At 42.6% G+C, this 26,513-nt stretch overlaps 1 protein-coding gene across 7 annotated transcripts in view; it reads left to right on the top strand.

Annotated features, from left to right (window-relative positions):
- The window catches only part of GULP1 (GULP PTB domain containing engulfment adaptor 1), a 366,994-nt gene extending 341,281 nt beyond the window's left edge, over positions 1 to 25,713 (top strand). For all 7 annotated transcript variants that reach the window (XM_088466954.1, XM_088466947.1, XM_088466948.1 and 4 more), the window contains 3 exons: positions 4,776 to 4,914; positions 8,929 to 9,023; positions 25,128 to 25,713. In XM_088466954.1, the coding sequence (XP_088323080.1) occupies positions 4,776 to 4,914; positions 8,929 to 9,023; positions 25,128 to 25,199 (306 nt within the window). In that variant the 3' untranslated portion in view covers positions 25,200 to 25,713. The remainder of the gene's footprint in view (positions 1 to 4,775; positions 4,915 to 8,928; positions 9,024 to 25,127) is intronic.
- Positions 25,714 to 26,513: the final 800 nt, after the last annotated feature.

The following is a 26,513-nucleotide window of genomic DNA, read 5'->3' as shown; positions in this document are numbered from 1 at the left end:
GTGTTTTGGTTTTGGATCTGTGTCTCCTTCAAGGTTTTGCAAACCACCCTCAAGTGTTTTGGTTTGGTTTGGTTTTTTGGATCTGGATTTTTTAAATAATAAATGGATAAAACATTTTAAAAAACAGCTAAAATCATGTAATTTATGCAATCCAAAACCCGAAAATTCATATTTAAAATCCAAATTCCGAACCGCAGAAAGATCAGAACCGCGACCCGGATTTACATGGATCTCCTCAGGAGATTGGAACCGCGACTCGCATTTACCCAGATTCACGAAATTCGGGTGGATTCATATCATACATGCCTACTCTTCCGGGAATCGCGGAAGGCTCCCGATTTTTTGGGTAACCCCCCGTGATCCCGGAAGAGTAGGCATATCTCCCGCATCCCGCCCACTTCCTAGTGAAGTGGGCAGAATGGGGAGATTTTACCTGAAATGATCTGGTCCGTAGGGAAGGGGGCAGGGCTAAATGGGGCTAATCGTCCAGGGGTTTTCTGTAAAGGGGGCGGGGCCTAATGTCATCTATCATCTGGCCCCAGGTCCTCTCCTGCTGCTCCCGGAAAGCCTCCTAGGAATGTAGGTAAGTATGATTCAGATTTTTGGAGAACCAAACCGCGCATCTCTAATATATATATATATATATATATATATATATATATATATATATATATACACATATACACACAAAAACAGGTACATGTTATCTGTGCATCAGAAGTATATGAGATGTTGCCAATGCTAGTTTAATTGGGATGTAGTTATGATCCCGGCAGTCGGGGTGCCAGTGCTCAGAATGCCGTCACCGGCATCCTTACACCAGAATACATCAGAATCCAGGTGCCACCATCCTGACCGCTGACATCCCGACGGTAAGTATTGGGGTTAAGGGGAGGGTTAGGGGTTAGTTTTAGACATTAGGGGGGGGATTAAGGTTAGGGTGCTGGGGTGAGTTAGGTTTAGGCTTGCGGGGGGTGGGCGGGGGTTTAGGTTTAGGCTGCAGGGAGGGAGGGTTAGGCTTAGGGGCAGGGTTAGTCGGGACGCCGGTGTCGGGATTCTGAGTGCCGGAATCCTGAGCCCTGGGATCCCATGTCCAACCCATTTAATTACGGAGATACAATTATAACAGCACATGGCAATATTTCATAAAAGGTACTGTTTGCTCCCTTATTTTAAGGTACAGTAGCCTGATAGTCTCATCTTCCCTTATGGTCAGCGTGATCTCGGACGTTACCCTATAGAGTACACTTGTTAGTGGCTGAATGGTCGGGAACTTTCATATTAACAGATGGGAGCTCCCTCCAATTCCTTTTTCCGATTAGGCAGCTTCCATTAAAATGTCTAGTTCATAACTTCATACAGCAGAACCACTAAATGACCCATTCTTCTGTATATAGGGTTATTTGTCTGCTCCTGAACTTTGGTTTTCTAACTGTACTATTTGATTGATAATTGATATGGTTAATTCAGTCAGAAAGTCAGTGATAAGTTTAGGAGCAGACATAGCCTTAGTAAGGGCATCTCTGTTAGTTGCTATCCAATTTCACTTAAATAACAAAAACTGTAGGTACATTACACCACGGGACCAGAGATTAATAACTCTGCGTGCCTGTGCTGCATTCCATGTTCATGGCCCCACTTGATGTGGTGTAAATCTGTAAATATACTAAGGAGTATATTTACTAAAGTGCAGGTTTTTAGAAGTGGAGTTGTTGCCCATAGCAACCAATTAGATTCTAGCTATTATCTTCTATAAATGATAAGTAGAATCTGATTGGTTGCTATGGGCAACATATCCATGTCTAAAAACCGGCACTTTAGTAAATATCACCCTAAATATTACCCATGGCATAGTGGGGCCTTCCTACTTCACTTGATCCTTTGCTGGGTAAAGATCCCCATACATCTGCGACAGATCGCCGTGATGTTGCGATGGGATCGGAAACCCTGATGCGCCGGTCGGAAATGCCTTCCGGAGGCCATCAATGTTCCACAATCCGTTGCAGGATCGATGAAATTTTACATGTTAAATTTCACCGATGTGCCAATCACAATAATTTTTTGATCTTGATCGGCATATCTGTGAAATCCAACATGTTGGATTTCAGCGATCCGACAATGCTGGGTTGCAATATAGCTGCAATCCATCGCTGATGTATGGGGGCCTTCAGTCTAATAATAATAAAGTCACCCATTTAACTTGGAGGGGACTTCTTGTCGTCTGACGGGTACCAATCCATTCGTCCATGAGGCAAAAGGGCAGGGGGGAGACACTAGATGGCTTCCAGTCTACTGCAGAGTTACAACTCATCCTATGTATTGCTATTAGGGGTGGAGAAAATCAATTTGTCCCTCATACTAGTGCTAGGAGCTCTATTTTCACACTTGGAAAGGGCGGCATGTACTGTAAGACAGAGTAAAGGCCCCCAGCCTAGGTCATATGACCCTTGTACCTGCCTACATTGGTGTCCAGCCTAATGCTGTGGGACTTATCCATTCCTCTATAGGGCTAGGCGAGTGGCAAAATAAACCATTGTTATTATTCCCATTATCCATGCCATGGCAAGATGGGTAGGCTTAGGTAAGATGGCTCTCCGAGTCCACACAGGTGTACAACTAGAAAACCCTTTATGCCCTGTGCCCAGGCATCAGCTAATTTACCACATTTTCTTAGTTTAAAGTTAATTAACAAAGAAACAAGCAAACAAGAAAATCCCACAAATATCACTGTGTCAAAAACATATCTGTATTAGATCCCAAACTTGCTGACTAGCCCACGTTTTATGTGTGATCTTATAGCTTAAATCCAAAGTAGCAGTCTCTATTAGGTAACTCCCCATAAAAGAAAACTCTGCTTGACGCACAATTTTATTTTCAAATATTTAGCACAATGTATGTGTATGTTTTTTTCGACACAAGTTTACTTATATTAACCAGTGTACTTAGAGCTTATAGGGCCTGATTCTGAGTTGGGAGTAATAGTAAAAATAGCAAATAACTTTGTACCTGGTCAAACCATGCTGCTATACAAGGGGGCAAATACATTAAACTCCCCTTCACCTAATGGATGCCCTTTTCCTGACACTACAGGGTAAATACCTTGTTATAATGACACTGAGACTTGCGTAAGGGGAAAGGAAGGTCATCTCTATTTATTTAAATTTATTTAAATGTATTTAAATTTAAGATAATAAACCACTTTAGCTATAAATTGAACTGTAATTGAACTAACTAGGAAAGAGAAAGAAAAGAGACAGACACAGTATGGTGGCGCAGAAGGATCGACCGACTGCATACTCATTCCACTCTTCCAAATGGGAGGTGATCCTCCAACCCATTATCCTGCCTAAGGTATCCACATCCACCTCAATAAAACAACGTGAGGCCCACCGTGATCGGTGATGCCGATGACCCCAGTAGGGTATAATCAGCCTAAGGCTCGTATTCAATTAGAAAAAGTTTTGCCTGTCCGACTTTCCGCCTCCTTCGCCTATTTCAGAAAGTACTTTTTAGGGTTGTTCTTAGGTTTTTTTTTTCCCCAGAATTGGCCTTTGGGGGCTGTCCGAAGGGTTCTGGTTCTTTTTCCCACGTTTGCACCCCAAAATAAAGATTTTGCACTATTTTTCGCCTGCTATTAATTTGAGAAACTTTTTTGCCTATTACATTACATTGAGTTTCCGCTTAGGCAAATTCCGCCGGGAATTGAATTTGGAAATAAGTTCCGAACAGGCGAAAAGCGTCAATAGGCGAAACTTTTTCACCGATTATGGCTTTTCGCGTCTAATTGAATAGGGCCCTAAGTCATTTATTGAAAGGGAGAGCACCTCAAGCTGCAAAGGGAGATAGTGACTGCAATCGTTCTTTCCCGCCACTAGACAGCTGTCACCACACTAAAGGGAGGGAAGGCGGGAACGAATCCAGCAAGGCTGCCTAATATGTCTGCCAAGCAGCAGTACTAAAGTGGCTCCTAAACTCCACCACCAACACACTAAAGCTAAACCCCTAAGCCCACCCACAATCTCAGCTCAATTACAAGTAACCATAGCCTGGCCATATCAGATCACCCCCCAGGTACGGGTGTTTAATCACCTCCGTGCATATTAAATGCACTACATCTCCCTTATTATTTTTGCATGCTGGATAAATATTGGCTGCTTTTGCATGTAGCCCACAGATGCTGGACAGCTTTATTCTTACATTACAATTTAGATTTGATTTCGGACACGTCCCTCCCAAATCTAAATCTCTCTGCACAGGTCACATCTGTCCCATCTGCTGTGCAGCCTGGTTTTACCAAGATGCACAGTTACTTGCTCTATCTTACTCTATTCCCAACTCTGAATCAGGAGGGCAATCTCGGCCATATTGACATATACTGAAGTTAATTTCAAAACCCAAGCAAACATGTGGAGAACATCTAAATTCCATATTGATAGGGCCTTGATTGAAATTGAATCCATGATCCCTGCCCTGCGAGGCAGCAGTGCTGACCACTGTGCTACTGGTGCATTTGCTGCTGAGCTGTAAAATGGCCTAATTGTAAATATTAGGGATGGTCAGGTACAGGAACGCATGGTGCAATTTACCAGTGTGATGGTATAGCGAAGATTATTACAGTGTCACACATTTCTTCATCAAAACCACGTAGTCCAACAAAACTATTTATGTGGCATGTGTGTCCTTTGTATAGAAAACGTTATGCATGTTATTTGCATGATGGATGTCATTTGTGTTACTGTGCAAGAACTGGTGTAATTTTTGGATTATTATTTTAGGCTGGCAGTGTGACACCGAAATCTCCCTCCACTGATATCTTCGACATGGTTCCTTTTACCTCAGTTTCCCCCGACTCAACCTCACCTACACGGAATGGAACACAGCCGCCACCTGTACCCAACAGGTCAGCTGAGATAAGTAAGTTTCTGTGATTTTATTATTATTATTATTATTATTAATGATCACAGTATCAAGTATCTTAGGGGTCAATCCTATCAGCCGCACTTTATGGCAGCCCGGATTCGTTTAAAATTGCTTGCAGCTCCATAGGGCTCCGAGCAAAATTCAGCAAATTCGGGCTCCAAGCTGGCCACGATGAGTGTGAGGTCCCGGTCCGTTGCCACCGTTTTAACGCCTTTGCAACGACAACTTGCACCCTTCATCTGGCATAGGATTGACCCCTGTGTTCCACATTGCAGGGGAATTGCAAAAACAGAATACTGTACATACAATACAGACATGCAAGGTACAATGATTTAATCATGCCCCTTGCCACACTAGGACCATGACATGTCGTGTGCGCGGCTGTTGCATAATAAGAAACGTGATTTGCACTTCTGAAGTTTTTTAGAAAGTTAGTTGGGAGAAGGACAGAACTGAGATTAAAGAGAGGCAGGGCGCATGTGAGTAGTTATTACTAGAGCATTATTTACAGTGAGGGATCAGTCCAGAATGGTTGCTCATTTATTAAGCAAGCGAGCTTACCAAATGGTTAATTATTTTGTATAAGAGAGCTATAAAAAGTGGTGCTTTGGTTCTCTTTAACCCACTGCACTTGGATAAAGGCAAGATGTTGGAAGTTAAGAACAGTTGCGTCACTATGTATGGCGACACCCAGTGTGCAAAAGGAATCTGTATGATTCACCGCCGACCACATTGCCGGCGGTTCAAATCCCGGCAGCGGCAGCCTGACAGAGGAGGAAATCCCGATCGTCGTCCCCAGGTAAGTATAAACTAACCTAATTTTACCCCCTACCCCTAACCCTCCTTTACGGTGCCTAACCCTAACCTTCCCCCCTGTGCCTAACCTTAATCCCCCTCTAAGTGCCTAAACCTAACCCCCCTTCCCCGCCGCCTAAACCTAAGTCCCTGACGGGGTTGCCGAACCCTAACCTCCCCCCGGGGGTGCCTAACCCTAACCCTCCCTACCTCTAGCCTAACCCTAACCTCCCAGGGGTCGCCTAACCCTAAGTCACCCCCGGGAGCCCTAAACCTAACCCCCCCCCTTTGATCGGGATGCCGGGCGCCTGTCTCCTAGCATTGGTAAAATGACAGGCGTCTAGATTTAGATGCCTGTCATTTAACCCTCGCCGGGATTAAGTAGTCTAGAAGCCGGCGGTCGGCATTCCGTCCGCCGGCTTCATAAACGTATACCGTGCAAAATACCTCTTCCCCGTGTGCATCTAAAAAGGGGGTGTATCATAAAGAAGGGGCATGACCACATGGCACACTGACAGTTTCATCACTCTGGAGGGGTGCCTAGGACTTCCAGAGATGCCGGTTTGTCCCTAGAGACTCTCCCCTCACTGCCGGCTCCTCCTCAGTGACCGGGAGCCGGGTGCTGCACAATAACATCATGGTGCAGGGCCCAGTTCCTGGACAATGATGAGGAGCCGGCATTTTCGTGCCCCCCCCCCTTCGGAGTGTGATGCCCGTTTGCGATTCGCACCCCCCTGGTGATGCCACTGGTTAGGTATAATACTATTATCCAAAAATATGGTGTGAAATATTATTTATAATTAGAAAAACAGCACAAATATTTTCAAAGCAAAAATAAAAGGGGGCACTGAATTTAGTTTTAAAATAAAAAGGGGGGCACTAAAATGATTTAGAAATAAAAAGGGTGTACTAAAATTATTTATTGATTGAAAAAGTTCATTAACAATATTTATTATTGGAAAGGGGTACTGGCATTTTATATTAATATTAACTGGGGAGATGATATTATTTATTGGATTTCTGGTGGGTTGGGTCCAGCAGCGGCTCCTGCCCTCTTACCTGAGGGGCGCTGATGCTGCTGCTGGCCTGGGTCCCTGCGCCTGCTCAATGAATCTGGCAGGCATCGGACCTACGCATGTGCATGAGCGGCGATGGTGCCGCGCATGCGCACGCCTAATACCAGCTTCTCGGGTCTGCATTGTTTGCAGCCCCGAGAAGCCCTGTAGGGCTGCCTGAAAGTCATGACGTCTCTCCCATAATGCGGAGCGGCCTGGCCTGGGAGGACGAACAGAGGAGCGGATGGCGGTGGCAGGAGCGAGGATTCAGGTTTTTTTTTTTTTATTAGGTGTGACACTACAAGGGGGAGAGCACTACTGGGGGCACTACAAGGGGGAGAGCACTACTGGGGGCACTAATAGGGGGAGAGCACTACTGGGGGCACTAAAAGGGGGAGAGCACTACTGGGGGCACTACAAGGGGGAGAGCACTACTGGGGGCACTAAAAGGGGGAGAGCACTACTGGGCACTACAAGGGGGATTACTCCTGGGGGCATAACAAGGGGGGACTACTACTGGGGGCACTACAAGGGGGATTACTACTGGGGGCACTACAAGGGGGGACTACTACTGGGGGCACTACAAGGGGGGCTAGCTACTGGGGGCACTACAAGGGGGGAATTACTGCTGGGGGCACTACAAGGGGGGGACTACTGGGGGCACTACAATGGGGAGAGCACTACAAGGGGGAGAGCACTACTGGGGTGCACTATAAGGGGGAGATCACTACTGGGGGCACTAAAAGGGGGAGAGCACTACTGGGGGCACTACAAGGTGAAGATCACTACTGGGGGCACTAAAAGGGGGAGAGCACTACTGGGCACTACAAGGGGGATTACTACTGGGGGCACAACAAGGGGGGACTACTACTGGGGGCACTGCAAGGGGGGATTACTACTGGGGGCACTACAAGGGACTACTACTGGGGGCACTACAAGGGGGGACTACTACTGGGGGCACTGCAAGGGGGATTACTACTGTGGGCACTACAAAAGGGGACAAGTACTGGGGGCACTACAAGGGGGTGAGCACTACTGGGGGCAGTAAAAGGGAGGGGACTACTACTAGGGGCAATGCATAGGGGGGGACCACTTCTGGGGGCACTGATTAAAGGGGCACTACTAAGGGGACCACTACTAAGGGCACTATATATGGGGACCACTACTGGGGGCACTGCATAGAGGGTGTGGCCGCTACTGGGGGCACTACAAGGGGGGGGACTACTACTGGGGGAAATGCATAGGGGGGACCACTTCTGGGGGCACTGATTAAAGGGGCGCTACATAGGGGGACCACTACTGAGGGCACTATATATGGGGACCACTACTGGGGGCACTGCATATGGGGGGTGGCCACTACTGGGGCACTGTATAAGGGGTGGGTGTTACTAGGGCATTGTATAGGGGGGCGCAACTAAGGACAATGCATAGTGGGGACTACTACTGGGGGCACTGCATAGGGGGACTACTACTGGGGGCACTGCAGGGGGGGGACTACTACTGGCAGCACTACAGAGGGGGGACTACTACTAGGGGCACTGCATAGGGGGGACCACTACTGGGGGCACTGCATAGGGGGGACCACTACTGGGGGCACTGCATAGGGGTGCCCAAAGCATGTTCTTGCATCTGGGCCCACCACTCTCTAGTTCGCCCACTGCCGGCGGTGGCTTTGCTTGCCTGGGGTTTTTTTGACTGTGGAGGAGTGGTCTTTCTGGGGGTTGGTTGCCTGGAGAGGCAGGTTAGCTGCTCAATAATGTGGCTGTGGGAGGGTGGTTTACCTGGGGTACCCCCCATGGCCACACCAACCCCCATGGTGTGGCCATGGGGGTTGGTTGCCTGGGACGTAGGTGCTCAGTAATGCTGCCCTGGGAGAAGGGGGGGTCTGGCTCCTACACTTTCATCCTGGCTCCTAGATTTTAGAAAAATGTGTCAAGCCCTGCACTACACGCACTGGATTCAGGTACATCCAAAATGTGCGATTTTTAGGTAGGGAGGTGTACTAAACCTTTACAAGTGCAAATCACGCCCCTTATTATGCCACGCCCTTACCCACAGCATGCCATGGTCCTGATGTTGGAGGTATGTATTTACATTTAAATCATTTGGATAGAAGAAGAACTGTTCTAACTTATCATTAAATATTGTGTCTCTTTAGAAAAAGATCTGTTTGGAGCAGAACCGTTTGACCCATTTTGCTGTGCAGTGGGGGATTTTACACCCGACATACAGTCCAAACTGGATGAGATGCAGGTAAGTCTGCGTAATGTAGCAATAATATTAATGTTGTACAGTGATGTCTGCCAGTGTGCACACGTTCTAATTACAAAGAAAGACAATTCAGTCTTCAACAGTTCATGGGCAAGTTTACATTTCTTATTATTTAAAGATCACCTGGTATAAGAGTAGTGAAGTCTCCCGGCCTCCCACAGTTCCCAAGTTCAGTGGGTGGTCCGGGTGACTCGATGACATGATTTACACCGAATCACATAATTGCGGCCCTACCCCCTGTGTTGACTTAAATCTTCTCATCATGCCCCCACCCCCCACACTGCCCACTTGGTCACACCCCCCTACACACATCGCCGACCTGGCTTCCCCCTCCGGGAAGGTGCAACCAGAAAGTCGGCAAGTATGTTGTAATGTTAAAGATCTCTGTCCTCCTTTACATATTTGCAGTAATCTCAGTGTAATCTCTTGTCAGTGCTCTAATTGGATCCCTATGGGTCCCAACCCTGGAAACCTTTGCTAAGTGTAGCCCATAGGCCACAATGGCTGACACAATCTGGAGATGGCGTTAACTACCGGGCCAAGGACTAAAAATCTATGGGGGCTGCTTTTGTGGGATTGCAGCAGATACTGTAGCCCCAATATATGCTGTGGTACCACCCCCTTCCCAATTACATATATCCAGGGGATGCGTATTATTTGTGGGTAGCGCTCCAAAACCTCTCTTTTCATGGGATATCCCACAAATATGATTTCATATAAACCCGTGTGTTTTATACAGTATGTAGTCCAAAAGGTCAATCTGAAATAAATAATACAGTATCTGATGTTACTTGCTCTTTAAAACTGCTTTTCTTATAATATCTTTGTGATTTTTTTTTTATGCTTTTCATGGGACATTAGCGACAGAGATGGTTAGTATTGTAATAATGTACGGTGTTCCATGTTTGTACACAAAGCATACATTATCACCTATGGGCATCCCGCATGTCTCTCATTCTTCATTCATGCACAGATGTGTCCTCGTACAGCTCAAGTCGCTGTAAACAGCCCCTCTCGGCGCATCAGGTCCCGGGCGACTTGGCTGCATAGAGCGTATTTTTCACTCATTTGCATAAATAAAACAACTGGGAGTGACAAAACTACATTGCTAAAAAATTGCCCGACATCTTTTGTGAGGATGTATAGCTATAATATGCCAGAAAGGGGACATTGCCAAAGTTAATTCTGTTGTTCAGTTTCTCCACACGTCAGTAATTTGCAGGCTGTGCATGTGTCTGGTGACATTTTAACTCCATTCCTCTTCTATGTACTCCCCTTCTGTACCCACACACCAAAGCCACGCTGTAGCTCGTTATCTGTCAGATGTCTCACCAGCTCCGTCATTGTCTTCTCTACCTCAGTAACTGATGGAAAATGGGTTCCCTTGTTACAGAGGTGACTTTAGGGAAAAGAAAGAAGTCACACGGTGCTAGGTCTGGCGAGTATGGAGGGTGTTCTAGCACTGCCATCTGTTTCTCAGCCAATAACTACATGACAGAGAGAGCTGTGAGGGCTGGTGCGTTGTCCTGATGGAGGATGGAACCATTTTTCCACATCTCTGGCCTCTTTCTTCTGATTCTTTCCCGAAAAGTCGCTAGAACATTTTTGTAGTAATGTTGATTCATCATTCGGATGCTGAGTTGACGGTCAATTTGGACACTTTGATAAATTTTTCCACATTTCTATTTGTTTTTGATGTGCAGGACCTTCCATCTTTTGTGCCACTCAAACACATGTGCACGTTACATGCAATCTGCCCCGGAAGCCGCAGTTAGCAAACAGAAAGGTTCAGTGGGCTCTTCGTTCACATTTCTTCGAACGCGGTGTGAACATAAATGTTACTTCATAGTTTGTAAACTATTGGTGTGAGAGGAGGGGTGAAACTTGCAAATCGATTTTGGGATAGTCCAAGGTCACTGTTCCCCCAACTCCCTTTTAATTCATGCAGTATGGTTTATTTTTTACAAGTACAGTGTAGTTATTTAATATCCACACCCCGTATGCTTTATCTTATTGTAATGGAACCCCCGCTTCAGTGTGCTGTGTGATGCAGAGTGTATATGGAGTGATACAGCTCCCATTGCCCCAGACTAGCTCTCCAGGGAGTGGGTAATATTGCAGAAGATGGTGTCGGCCCATGCAGTAATACATAAAGGAATGGACATATGCAGCAACAGTTCTTGGTGAATAAATTATGGTCTGGAGCTTCTCTTCTTTATTTCTCTATCACACGCAGTGTCGGACTGGAGCATGAAGGGCCCACCGGGGGAATGCAATGGTAGGGGCCCATGCTTTGGGGTGTGGTCAGTTCCTACAGCGGATGAGGCCAGCCCCCACAGAGGTTTGGACAAACATTAGCGACCATGTAACTGACCCTCTAATAGAGTAACAATGTTTACTTGAAGTGCACAGTCTATCAGTGTACACTTAGCTGTAGCCCATTCTGTCATACATGGATGGCTCCTATAGCCACTGGCATCACTAGGGGGGTGTGGGCCGCACTGGGATACACCATCCGGGGGTGCAACACCAAAATAGCAGAGCTGCTCTGCTATTTTGGTGTCACCCCATGGGATGGTGTCACCGTGACATGGAGAGCGGCAGGGAGAGATGTGGGCTTCCCCAGCAGCTGCAGGAGTGCTGGGGAAGCCCACTGTGTGCCGAGAATGGGACGCGGCAACTCCCCCAAGATCGGCACACATAAGGCGGCATGGCTTCGCGAGATGAGGCCACTCCCCTTCCCACAAAGCCATGCCCCCTTTCTGGCGTGGCGTGCAATACAGTTACTCCTGCCGCACCAGGTGCCATGGAGGTAAGTGACGCCTCTGCCTATAGCCACACTGCTCTGACAGTAACCCCCAATGCAAACTTCCAGCTCTCTCTATCTCTCTTTGTGTCTCACAAACTTTATCTCAGGCATCTATCCTGGTCTCTGCCCTCATAGGTGTTAGATTGGCATCATGGCAGCTGCACAGCCTTGCCCCTCTCCCGCCACTGGGGGAGCAGAGGAGCAAAGGCAGGAAAATCAGTCCCCTTTATAGGCTAAGGTTCCACTCACCCTTTGATCATGTTTCATTTTTTAGGTTCCGCTATTTGGCCGTGACCCTTTTTTTCTGCAAAAACCTCCCAAGGTTTCAGGCATGCAGTATCTGCAAAAGGCAGCAGCATTTAATACTGAGATGGGTGTTATTATTAACAACATCTCCTAGAGGATGTTACACACATATATACAGTTTACATTATATGGACGATGAATAGATCCCTTAGTCCTTACATATTCTAAAGAAATACTGTGTATCGTATATCTGAACTTGAGGCTCCCAGTCTCCTAAATCTGACCTGAGCTATTATTTACATTTCATAAATAGATACAGGATATACCCCTGTCATAATAAGTATGATTCGCAACATTATTATGACAAAGTGCAGACAGCCATATAGTAAGCAATATACTGTATATCTCCGAATAACTCCCTAGCCCACCCTACTTGCATCCTGTAAAATATCCTCCGGTGTAGATGTGTACATTATCCAATTACAGTCCCAACAGGAGTAGAAATCCCATCAGTAATATATGGCGTAACATTCCTTCACAACAACAAGCAGAACGGTTATGGTCACTTACGCTATTGCTTGTCAAATTCACTGTGCTCATCTATGGAGAGCAGTGCTTGGAACAAATAAACAGTGCTCTTTACTCAAGAGGCATCAACGGTACTAACGGCTAGAAATCATGGTTACACAACTGCTGGAGGAAATAACATGTGAATCCTTTGGTTCCAGGCAATAAACTCCCAGGGTCATGCATGCTTAAGGAGAGGTATGCAGATCTGACACTTGTCAGAGGGAGAGAAGTGGTGTTCTTCTACAATACACCTAGCACAGTAATGGCCTGTTCACATCATTGCAAACAGAGACAGACTCAAACAGAATCCTACTGTATATACAACTGTTAGTAGTAGTATCGTATGCAGGTGCCCAAGGCAGGGCTGAAACTAGGATTTCTGTCACCCAGGGCAAGACAGTAATTTGGCGCACCCCTGGTAATTCCATTTAGTAATTCCCCCCTGCAGCAGTGCCCTTATAGTAATGTCCCCTTCAGAAGTGAACCTATAGTAATTCCCCTGTAGTAATGTCCATATAGTAATGCCCCTGTAGCAGTGCTCATATGGTAATGCCCCCATAGTAATGCCCCTGTAGTGCCCTAATGGTAATGCCCCCATAGTAATGCCCCTGTAGGGCCAATATGGTAATGTCCCTGTAGTGCCCATATAGTAGTGACCATATAGTAATGCCCCTGTAGTGCCCATATAGTAATGCCCCCATAGTAATGCCCCTGTAGTGCACATATAGTAATGTCCCTGTAGTGCACATATAGTAATGTCCCTGTAGTGCCCATATGGTAATGCCCTTGTAGTGCACATATAGTAATGTCCCTGTAGTGCACATATAGTAATGTCCCTGTAGTGCACATATGGTAATGTCCCTGTAGTGCACATATGGTAATGCCCCTGTAGTGCACATATAGTAATGTCCCTGTAGTTCACATATGGTAATGCCCCTGTAGTGCACATATGGTAATGTCCCTGTAGTGCACATATGGTAATGTCCCTGTAGTGCACATATGGTAATGCCCCTGTAGTGCACATATAGTAATGTCCCTGTAGTTCACATATCGTAATGCCCCTGTAGTGCACATATGGTAATGCCGCTGTAGTGCACATATGGTAATGCCCCTGTAGTGCACATATGGTAATGTCCCTGTAGTGCACATATGGTAATGTCCCTGTAGTGCACATATGGTAATGTCCCTGTAGTGCACATTAGGTAATGTCCCTGTAGTGCACATATGGTAATGCCCCTGTAGTTCACATATCGTAATGCCCCTGTAGTGCACATAAGGTAATGTCCCTGTAGAGCACATATGGTAATGTCCCTGTAGTGCACATATGGTAATGCCCCTGTAGTGCACATATGGTAATGCCACTGTAGTGCACATATGGTTATGTCCCTGTAGTGTACATATGGTAATGTCCATGTAGTGCACATATGGTAATGGCCCTGTAGTGTACATATGGTAATGTCCCTGTAGTGCACATATGGTAATGTCCCTGTAGTGCACATATGGTAATGCCCCTGCAGTTCACATATCGTAATGCCCCTGTAGTGTCACATATAGTAATGTCCCTGTAGTGCACATATAGTAATGCCCCTGTAGTGCACATTTAGTAATGTGCCTGTAGCGCACATATAGTAATGTTCCTGTAGTGCACATATGGTAATATCCCTGTAGTGCACATATGGTAATGCCCCTGTAGTGCATATATGGTAATGCCCCTGTAGTGCACATATGGTAATGCCCCTGTAGGCACATATGGTAATGCCCCTGTAGGCACATATAGTAATGCCCCTGTAGGCACATATGGTAATGCCCCTGTAGGCACATATAGTAATGCCCCTGTAGGCACATATAGTAATGCCCCTGTAGGCACATATAGTAATGCCCCTGTAGTGCACATACAGTAATGTCCCTGTAGTGCACATATAGTAATGTCCCTGTAGTGCACATATAGTAATGTCCCTGTAGTGCACATATAGTAATGTCTCTGTAGTGCACATATAGTAATGTGCCTGTAGAGCACATATAGTAATGCCCCTGTAGGCACATATGGTAATGCCCCTGTAGGCACATATAGTAATGCCCCTGTAGGCACATATAGTAATGCCCCTGTAGTGCACATACAGTAATGTTCCTGTAGTGCACATATAGTAATGCCCCTGTAGGCACATATAGTAATGCCCCTGTAGTGCACATACAGTAATGTTCCTGTAGTGCACATATAGTAATGTCCCTGTAGTGCACATATAGTAATGTCCCTGTAGTGCACATATAGTAATGTCCCTGTAGAGCACATATAGTAATGCCCCTGTAGTGCAAATATGGTAATGCCCCTGTAGGCACATATAGTAATGCCCCTGTAGGCACATATAGTAATGCCCCTGTAGTGCACATACAGTAATGTCTCTGTAGTTCACATATCGTAATGCCCCTGTAGTGCACATATGGTAATTCCCCTGTAGTGCACATACGGTAATGCCCCTGTAGTGCACATACGGTAATGTCCCTGTAGTGCGCATATAGTAATGTCCCTGTAGTGCGCATATGGTAATGTCCCTGTAGTGCGCATATGGTAATGCCCCTGTAGTGCACATATGGTAATGTCCATGTAGTGTACATATGGTAATGTCCCTGTAGTGCACATATGGTAATGTCCCTGTAGTGCACATATGGTAATGCCCCTGTAGTGCACATATAGTAATGTCCCTGTAGTTCACATATCGTAATGCCCCTGTAGTGCACATATGGTAATGCCCCTGTAGTGCACATTTAGTAATGTGCCTGTAGCGCACATATAGTAATGTTCCTGTAGTGCACATATGGTAATATCCCTGTAGTGCACATATGGTAATGCCCCTGTAGTGCATATATGGTAATGCCCCTGTAGTGCACATATGGTAATGCCCCTGTAGGCACATATGGTAATGCCCCTGTAGGCACATATAGTAATGCCCCTGTAGGCACATATGGTAATGCCCCTGTAGGCACATATAGTAATGCCCCTGTAGGCACATATAGTAATGCCCCTGTAGGCACATATAGTAATGCCCCTGTAGTGCACATACAGTAATGTCCCTGTAGTGCACATATAGTAATGTCCCTGTAGTGCACATATAGTAATGTCCCTGTAGTGCACATATAGTAATGTCTCTGTAGTGCACATATAGTAATGTCCCTGTAGAGCACATATAGTAATGCCCCTGTAGGCACATATGGTAATGCCCCTGTAGGCACATATAGTAATGCCCCTGTAGGCACATATAGTAATGCCCCTGTAGTGCACATACAGTAATGTTCCTGTAGTGCACATATAGTAATGCCCCTGTAGGCACATATAGTAATGCCCCTGTAGTGCACATACAGTAATGTTCCTGTAGTGCACATATAGTAATGTCCCTGTAGTGCACATATAGTAATGTCCCTGTAGTGCACATATAGTAATGTCCCTGTAGAGCACATATAGTAATGCCCCTGTAGTGCAAATATGGTAATGCCCCTGTAGGCACATATAGTAATGCCCCTGTAGGCACATATAGTAATGCCCCTGTAGTGCACATACAGTAATGTCTCTGTAGTTCACATATCGTAATGCCCCTGTAGTGCACATATGGTAATGCCCCTGTAGTGCACATATGGTAATGCCCCTGTAGTGCACATACGGTAATGTCCCTGTAGTGCGCATATAGTAATGTCCCTGTAGTGCGCATATGGTAATGTCCCTGTAGTGCGCATATGGTAATGCCCCTGTAGTGCACATATGGTAATGTCCATGTAGTGCACATATGGTAATGTCCCTGTAGTGCACATATGGTAATGTCCCTGTAGTGCACATATGGTAATGCCCCTGCAGTTCACATATCGTAATGTCCCTGTAGTGCACATATAGTAATGTCCCTGTAGTGCCCATATGGTAATGCCCTTGTAGTGCACATATGGTAATGTCCCTGTAGCGCACATATAGTAATGCCCCTGTAGGCACATATGGTAATGCCCCTGTAGGCACATATAGTAATGCCCCTGTAGGCACATATAGTAATGCCCCTGTAGTGCACATACAGTAATGTCCCTGTAGTGCACATATAGTAATGTCCCTGTAGTGCACATATAGTAATGTCCCTGTAGTGCACATATAGTAATGTCCCTGTAGTGCACATATAGTAATGTCCCTGTAGAGCACATATAGTAATGTCCCTGCTGTGCACATATGGTAATGTCCCTGTTGTGCACATATGGTAATGTCCCTGTAGTGCACATATAGTAATGTCCCTGTAGTGCACATATAGTAATGTCCCTGTTTTGCACATATAGTAATGTCCCTGTAGTGCACATATAATAATGTCCCTGTAGTGCACATTTAGTAATGTCCCTGTAGTGCACATATAATAATGTCCCTGTAGTGCACATATGGTAATGTGTCTGTAGTGCTTCTTACAAAAAAAAATACTTACTTTAAACCCCTCTATTGCATGCGTCAGCGTCCGGTCTATCCGGCTGCTCCTCGGAACTATGGGAAAGATGTCATGATGTCTCTCCCATAGTGCCCGGGCTGTGGGGAGGGCCGGAAGCTGGAGTTCAGGAGAGAACTCCAGCTTCCGGCTACCGCTGCAGGGAAGAAGCTGGGCGCCAACTGGTAATAACATCTCAGCGGGCGTCTGGTTTGGAGGCTCCCTGCGGCAACGGGCTGGAGGACACTGGTGGCGGGTGCAGCGGCCCTGCCCAAGGGCAGGTGGAAGTACATGCTAGACCAATGACTATCCTGTATAACAAGACAGTAAAGAAAACTCCTTTTTGGGGGCACTCTTATGTGTTAACAATTATAAAATAGATGAAAACAGACCTTTTATTTATATATGCACCTAAAGCAGAAAAGACTTTAGTCCACAAAACTCAAAAACATTCATGAGAGACCTACAGTACATGGTGTGTCCCACACAGGACTTAAAAACCATTTCAATAAATAAACACATTAAAAAATAAAAATGTACTATAATAAATTCCCCCAATAAAATTATTGCTTGTAGGGAGAGAAAAGGTGAATATTAGTACAGATATGCCCAGCTACATCCTTGCCGCTCGCACGGCAAATTGTGTTACGCATGGTGCCCGTCAGCGAGCGGATATGCATACTACATTCGCAACTGTGCCTTCATAGGAATGCATAATCACAGTGCACCACATAGCGTACCGTAGCTTATGCAGGCACGGGGAATTGCATGGAGCGATGCGTGCGCATGTTTGTGGCGCAGTCAGCAACAATGTAACTGGGCGCATCTGTACTTGCTAAGAAGATTGACAGTTGCCAGCATGAGCACAAGATAGCTGCTTCTGATTGGCTGTTTGTGAATTCGCCTCTGGAGCTAGTAGCTGCTTTCTTCAATGATTTTGCCTATGAGATGTGATTTTGTGGGGGGCGTATTTTAAAAATATAAATATATTTTTTGTTGCTTCAATTTGTATGCGAGACAGAATATTATATCTGCAATAACTTTTTCTGTTCTAATGATTTCTATCTTCTCTTGGTGCAGGGCTGGATCCATCTTGCAATGCCCACACCTCAGCATATGTAAATGCGCTGTTTTTGGGTGCAGATTGTTACAGCCTACGCCTTAAAGGCAGCATCTGCCACATAGAGCCTGATTCTCAGTCGGACATATCTGTGAGCGCTCTCTCATATGGCCGCGGCTGCCTCCTGCGTGCCCCATAGTCGCACAGAATGGTCGCGGGAACTGAGACGTTAGAGCTATTTTTATTTCCATGCCCCGAAAACAGGCTTGCCTACCCTCCCGATTTGTCCGGGAGCCTCCCAAATATCGGGTGCAGCTCCCAGGCCCCCAGAAAGGCAAGCAAGCCTCCCGTCATCCACCCACCCTCCCGACCTACCCCAGAATAAACTAGAAATCCCCACAGTGGGGGTCGGTGACGAGATTCACACTGAATCACGTCATTGTGGCCCCGCCCCCTGCTTCAAAATTCCCAAAATAACGGATTTGTGAAGAGGGGGCGGGGTCACGATGACGCAATCACGCGGCCCCGCCCCTGGCTATGCCCCCTATGTGTCACAACTGCCCGGACACGCCCCCCGCTGTTAGCCGCCAATCAGCTCCCTCCCGGAAGGAGGCAGCTGATTGTCAGCAAGTATGCCCAAAAAACGGTCGCAACACAGCTGCTTTTGAGTCACCACCACCCTGTTGCTGAACGCAAATGGTCCCCGCCTGTCAATCACTTTGTGAATAAATCCACATTGCAAGCCACAGCGCTAATGGAACTTGATGCATTTGCAGTGCGACTCATACACATGCGCAGGTCATCGATAATCGAGTAACTGTGTAAATATCAGCATTTCGTCCATCACTGAATCAGGCCCAATGTCTGTTTTTTTTATGGTGTTACAGTAACTTTTGCGTTCCATGCGGAATCATATGTTTCTCCTCCAGCTACAGACACACAGAAAAGGCATCCCAGACTTTATTGCTCTTTATCTTTCTTCACTCAGAAATATTTTAATAGTTTTCATCCATTTCATTGTCCAAACATTGAGGATATTTTTTCAGCCTACATAAGTTATCTCGTGAAACGCGCCAATCGGCATATTTCCCCAGTACTGTGTTTTTAGAAGTTTGTGTTATCTCACAAAAAGGGAGACATCAAACTCCCAGCATTTTCCCAGAATTGTCAGAATGGCTTACGGAACATCTGTGTATTTTGACTCAGTACTATATATTACTAGGGAGAATGTAGCAGCAATAACATATTGTCTAATTATTTATGTTACCGTTACTGTTTACTTGATAGAAAATAATAGTTTTTGAGCCACTATTTGCATGTTAGTTCTTTTTGTGTTTTCTGAATATACAGTATATCTTCAAGGTTAAAATAATATTTTTTTTCTTTTAACAGCAACTTACGTTACAGAGGCTGAGAGAGATAATAATAATAATAATAATAATAATAATAATAATAATAATAATAATAACAATAATAATAATAATTATATATATTATTAATAATTATTATTAATAATTCATAGTAGTAGTAGTAGTATTAATATTATTAGAATTATGTGGCCTCATACCCATTGGCGTTAAATTGCTTTAAAAAAATGCAAGTAAAAAGAAAAGTGAAAATGCATGCAATATTTTGTACTTGCATTTGTACCGAGGGCCAGTAATCTTTTAAATGTAAGTAGTACTGCGCATGGACATGCTGGTAAGGTTGCACATTTCCAGTAAACATTTTAAGTGTAATCGGTACTGCGCATGCGTGAGATGGGAAGTTGTTCTTGCACAGTACATCTATAGATGATCACAGATGGCAGAAGGACTGGCGAGCACACATGGCGCTATCCTGAGGTGGTGTTATGTTTTTTTTTTAAATTGTGAAACGATTCGTTTTTGTCAAATTGATAACATGCAATAGAGATAAATTAAACAGAAATAAAGTGCCTGGATGAGAAATCAGGATTTTGTGGTAACCCTATTGGTAAACGGCAAAAAGTAGCGATAAGCCCTTTTGCAGCAAAAAAAAAAAAAAGAATTATGTAAAAAGGGTTTATCAGTGCTTGATAATTAAACACCTGTGCATGTGTCACTATGTTTCAAGCACATTTGGCGTATATGTTTATTAATAATAATAACAACATTAGTAATAATTAAAATACCATACATTAATTATCTTTATTTAGGGATGCTTGCAACATAAGATTCATCATCACACTTTACCAGCCTGTGTTAAAATAGTAGAGATGTGCGCTGACTTCCATGTTTTGCTTTTAGATCTGGATTCATTTTCATATTTTGGTTTTGGATCTGGATTTAAAAAAAAAATTATTAAAAGTTTTTAAAAAATCATGTAAATTTTGCAATCCAAAACCCGAAATTCGAATTGAATATCCGAATTCTGAACCGCTGGTATATCAGAACCACGGCTCGGATTAACCCGGAACCCCTCAGAAAATTGAACCGCAACTCGGATCTGATTCATGAAATTCATGTGTATTCGGATTTCGGGAGAACCAAACCACACATCTGTATAAAATAATTGTATGTCTTTGTTTATATGTTTGTGTGTGTCTATTATTAAAGTTTTTTATTCAAAACATGATATGACTGACTGCATACAGTATAGTGTAGTGGAGTTTCTATGTGCTGATGTGTAGTTTGTAATGAATGGACAACTCTTTGGCCTTTTGTTACTGTGGGAGTGCAGCCTCCACAGCAGAGTAGGAATGTTGTACTATAGAGCAAGCCACACTAATCATTTGTGTCTGTAGGCAGTCCAAAAACACATCATTTGACTTCACTTTACACATGCTTAGCATTCCTATGGCGTCCTCTGGCTGTAGCTGACTTGTAGAATTGGCCAATTGACAAAGGATTTTACAGCATGTACTGTATACTGAAACGTTAGTGTCATCACTGTGGGTGACCTGGGAGCTATTTATACTCCACGCACTCAGCTGAGATCACTGTGTCATATGTAGCCGACTTTCTGCCAGACCATATATCTGCACGGACTGTATGATTAAACCTTTCTCTACAAACTGCATTTTAACTGGGTGCAAAATGGGCCATGCTGTTGTCTTTGCCTATATGACTTATATGTAGCGAAACAATGTAATTATTAGAGAAGTGCGTTTCAGTTTTCCTGAAGTACGAACACACCCGACCTTAGGGGTTCCGAGTAGAATCAAATCCTAGTTCAGAATTACTGTGGAGTTCCAAGTCGAACAGAGTCCCAGTTTGATTCTGAAGTCAGTTCGGAACTTGGAATTTAAAGCTGAACTCGGGTTTTAGATTGCATGTAAACAGGTCCAAAATAGTTGTTTTAACTTTTTTTTATTTTTTTTCAAACAATCTTCATTGAATTTTAAAGAATCCAAAACAAAATCCAAACCAAATCCTAACCAAAACACTTGAGGGTGGTTTTGCCAAAACCAAAACTAAAACATGATAATGAATTAGAACCAAAACCAAAGCCAAAAACACAAGGGTCCCCACACATCTCTAGTAATTATTTTTAATTCCTCCTAAAAGTCAATATGCAGTAGATTGAATAGTGATGTTAACATTGTGGATCTAAGTAACAAGAGTTAATTAGGTTAAAGGTTGCACTTGTGTCTCTCATGAACCTAGGTATCGGGTCTATTTGTTAAGTGCATTATGTTCTGTGATAATTTTTTAATAATTTGAATCAAAAATAAATTTGCAAAGTCAACAGCATTGTAAGTATGATTGCATGAAAGCCTTAATCATAGTTTAACAAATATGATCAATTGTTATTGCTTATAATGGTGGGGCATTGTCCTAAAGGAGTCCTAATGTCCCAAAGTGCATGTACAAGCCATGTGGGAAGGGGAGGGGTCCTTGAGATCTACCTCTGCTGTTTTTAGTGAAAAGAATCCCATAGGCCTCTATACACAATTTCATCTATAGATGGCGATGACTATCAGGCACAAGCTCTGGAGAGATATGCTTACTGGAGCTTGATGAAATAGGGGTGGGGTCCAGCTCTTCTCCAACCTTTAGTCTCAAGATGTGTTGGTTATGTTACCCAAAAAATACAGAAGAGGAAAACAAATATAGTGTACATTGTGTGAGTCCAAAAACATACACTCAATATGATATATGCTCACCTATTATTGAATGTAATTGAACCTTGAGTAACCTGCCAGTGATTGCAGATTGGACTGGTGACCTTCATACCTGGCTACTGTCACGTATGGTGATTAGGCCAATTAAATACTTCAAGATTATACTCACCCTTTATAAATGTGTTATTTGCTTTGGGAATTCATTTATAATCCCAATGTCTGTCAGCTTAATAGTAATGGAATAAAGTCCTGTTATCTCATTACAGAGAGATACAGTATAAAGACTTAAATAATTTATATAGCCAAGGGAGTTTCTAGAATAAATTCTATCTATTTAGGGATGGTCCTTCTAATTTAAGAAGACACAATCAGTCTGTTTAACATTTTCTTTAAGACATTTGTAGTATGTAGATTGTTGTTGAGCTATAACAGAGTACGTATCTACTGGTAGCAGTTGTTCACTGAAAGTGTCAATATCTTCAGGGCTTTCAATAAATGTTTAACAACTGCATCTGTCAAATGACAACCACTGTTTGCACAGAACATTTTCTATAATCTGCTATTACAAATTTTTCATTAGCTGTTCCTTTAACTGACCAGTACCTGTGTAGTTTTTACATTCATCTATACGGCACTTTGGAGTTGCAGGTGTACTCATTAGTTTTGCTAGAAGTACTTTATAATCACTCCTATGTGATCTGTCATCAAATACCATCTCCCTTAACTTTTCTCCACTTATCATTAATTTACAATTGTGGTGATGCACACAAAGAAAATGAGTATAACCTCCACCTGCTAAGACACAGTTTTTAAGATGCAGTTAAGCAAATTTTTGAAAAGCTAATTTTGTTGCTTCCAGATTTAGTTGCTCCAAACTTGACTAAAATGACTGAGGTATAGCACTCCAGCACTTATGAGAAGGAAAAAATAGTTCTGCTGCCCTAGGAACCAATCAAATGTTTCCCCACATTTTCTAAACTACACTGGAGAAATTATAGCTTGAATATAATGTTATGGTTAACACCTCCTCTTTGCCAATGCATGTAAAGCCAAATTCTTACCAACACCAGAGTTCTGGATCTAACTGTTTTAGATTTGTAATAAAAAAATTATACCTCATGATTTATAATATTACCCAAATAATTTATCTGGTTTTAATTTTTTTTAAATTTCAGAAAATCTCAGCTTATAATTGAATGCATCCTTAAATGTCGCTATGTCTAAGGTATTATTGCAAGGCTTCCCCCATTATTTTTTTACAAATCATATTTAGTAAATCTGAGCAGATCACATTTCCCATTACAAATATGAGAAATGTAATTTGCCTGCTTAAAATTTCAATAATAAGGTCTTCGAAGAGAATTTTGTGAATTCTCTTACAATTGCTTTCTAGCACATTTAAGTAAAACTAAAATTATGTGAAAAGGGTGTGAAAACACCCAATTTCACAAAATCTTAGTAAAAATAATATTGATAAATATGCCCAATAATGAAACCACTTTATGATAAAAGTCCACTGGCAATAATAAGAATAACAAGATCCCAAACATGTCCATTTATTATAATTGACCCTAATACATTGTGTATTGTAGTGTAAAATCAGTTTCACATGTTAATTTAAACAGAAATTAGTAAAAGAATATATTTCATTAAAACATGACATTTTATATTAACAATCTAAAACATTAAAGAATAAACACAAAAGTTTAGAAAATTTTAAACCATATATTTTTCAAGAGATCAGTTTTAAATGTTCAGTCTGTGGCCTTAAAATGTTATCTTTCTAAAACCTAGTTAATTAGAAGTTCTTAAACCTAGTTAAATTAGAGTCTGTTCAGAATTTGATTTTTCTTTCTAAAAATATCTTAATCTTGGTCTGAGAAAATTAAGTTTTTGTATGCTCACAAATGACAACATTTGCGGGTTTATAACATTTTCAAACCCTTGGAACTCTAAAACTACATAAAAATGTGATATTCAAGATTTGTAGACAGCTCTGATGTCTCATTTAATATACAGTTGCTGTGGAATGACTCCACCTTGTACAGTATGTCACTGTTTTATTTATGACCTGTTATGCCTGCTTTCCCCATTTTCTGGTATAGACCATTATGCAGCCTGATAAACCAATCATGATAACTATATTAATTATTATGTCAGCTGTCATGAACTGTTGAGATTAACTTTATTAATGGATCAAAATATATTTTAGGTTCTGTGGTCCTTTAATTTTGTTTCTCAACAGAAAATAATAATTACAGTATCTATGAGAAAATATGAAGATAAGCAAAACACTAGGTAAACATATAAAGACATATAGTAGAGATGTGCATGGACCACCGTGTTTTGGTTTTAGTTTTGGTTCTAATTCATTATCGTGTTTTAGTTTTTGGCAAATCCGCGCTCAGATTCGGTTTTGATTCGGTGTTATATTCTTTAAAAATCAATAGAAAATCATTAAAACAGCTAAGATTATGTAATACAAACCTGTTTAAATGCACTCCAAAAAGTTTGGTTTTTAAATCTGAATTCCGAACTGACTGTAGAGCTGAACCGAAACTCATTTCGACTCGTAACCCGAAAGTAAATCTGAACTGGGATTCAATTCAACTTGGAAATCCAAAGTTCAGGTGTGTTCTTATTTCAGGAAAACCGAACCGTGCATCTCTAATAATTATGTTTCTTAAATCATGATTTGCGTGAGAGTGAAATAATGCATGGTGTCAAATTGTATAGACATACAAGTATTCTCAATTTTTCCTTACATACAGTACTATGTATATTTCCAAGAGCATCATAGACATTGAAGCAACCATATAGTGTATTATTTGTACCTGTGTTCAATCGACAATCCACTGACTCTATTTATCTTTTACAGGAGGGGTTCAAAATGGGACTAACTGTGGAAGGGACTGTATTTTGTCTTGATCCTGTTGATGAGAAAAGCTAAGATGAACATTACAGGAAAATGGTGGAACATTACTGCTTTATTTTAACCTGGGTGCCAAAGGATGAAGATATTTTTTTCAAATTTGTTACATTAGGACAGAGTTACTATTTTTGAAGATCAATAAAGGAGATCAAGTATAAATAATTGAGCCAGTATGTGGCACATTATATGTGGAGAACTATTCACCTTTTTTCTATGCAGAATAATGGATTTGATTCCATAAATACTGTTATGATGCCCATTTATGGTTCGTTTGTTCCTACACATTTCTGAACTTTATGTCACAAAATGATGATTTAGGGTCAATAATCTGTACTACCCACACTAGTACCTACATTACTTGTATATGTTTTTACTGATTTAAACAGAGCTTACTCAAATTTACATATATCTTGTTTACATATAAATGGTTTTAGGATAAATGGTTTTGTTTGAGGTTGACTTCATGCTCTTAAATCATTGTCTGTGTTAAAATTATTATAAAATATTTGTTAAGGGAAATATATATATATATATATATATATATATATATCAGAAAAACTTTTGCTATCGGCGCTAACAATAATATACTGCAAATCTATGTATGTGTAGCAAATAAAACCAAGGGGATTTTGTCATCATTTTATCAAAGCATTTAAGCCTGCAGCCCAGTATCAAGGGACCCCTTGTTTTTCTGCAGGTCCCTAACACTAGCATATATGCCCAGAACATCATTACATTGCAGTTAAAATTAATAAACCTCCTAGATACAGAGGGACACATCTATACATGTTCTGGCTGTTAGCCACACCCAACTAGGCTTTTTATAGCCTTAATTGAAAGCTGCCATGATAGCACAAGGCAAAATTTTGAAACAAAACAGAAAAGGAATATGCCCGCGCTCGGTTTTACCCATATCATACATGGTACCAGCAGCATGGCAATATTATTGCCATAAATGTATACAAAACAGAAAAACTTTTGCTATCGGTGCTAACAATAATATACTGCAAATCTATATGTGTAGCAAATAAAACCAAGGGGATTTTGTCATGATTTGATCAAAGCATTTGAGCCTGCAGCCCAGCATCAAGGGACCCCTTGTTTTTCTGCAGGTCCCTACACTTGCATATATGCCCAACACACCATTACATTGCAGTTAAAATGTTCTCACCTCCTAGATGCAGAGCCACATATATATATTTTTTTTTTAATTTTTTTTTCTTAGTAGTAATTCTGGAAGCAAAAATAATTCATTGAAATCATCCAATAATAAAAAATCATCCAATAAATTAATTAAATAAGTGTCTGAAGTTTTAGGCATGCCATTCACAG

This window comes from Taudactylus pleione, unplaced genomic scaffold, assembly GCF_031769625.1.
Source record: "Taudactylus pleione unplaced genomic scaffold, aTauple2 ptg000067l, whole genome shotgun sequence".
NCBI classification, from domain to species: domain Eukaryota; kingdom Metazoa; phylum Chordata; class Amphibia; order Anura; family Myobatrachidae; genus Taudactylus; species Taudactylus pleione.
The sequence above is the reverse complement of the archived record's forward strand: the minus strand, read 5'-3'. Positions and strand labels throughout refer to the sequence as shown.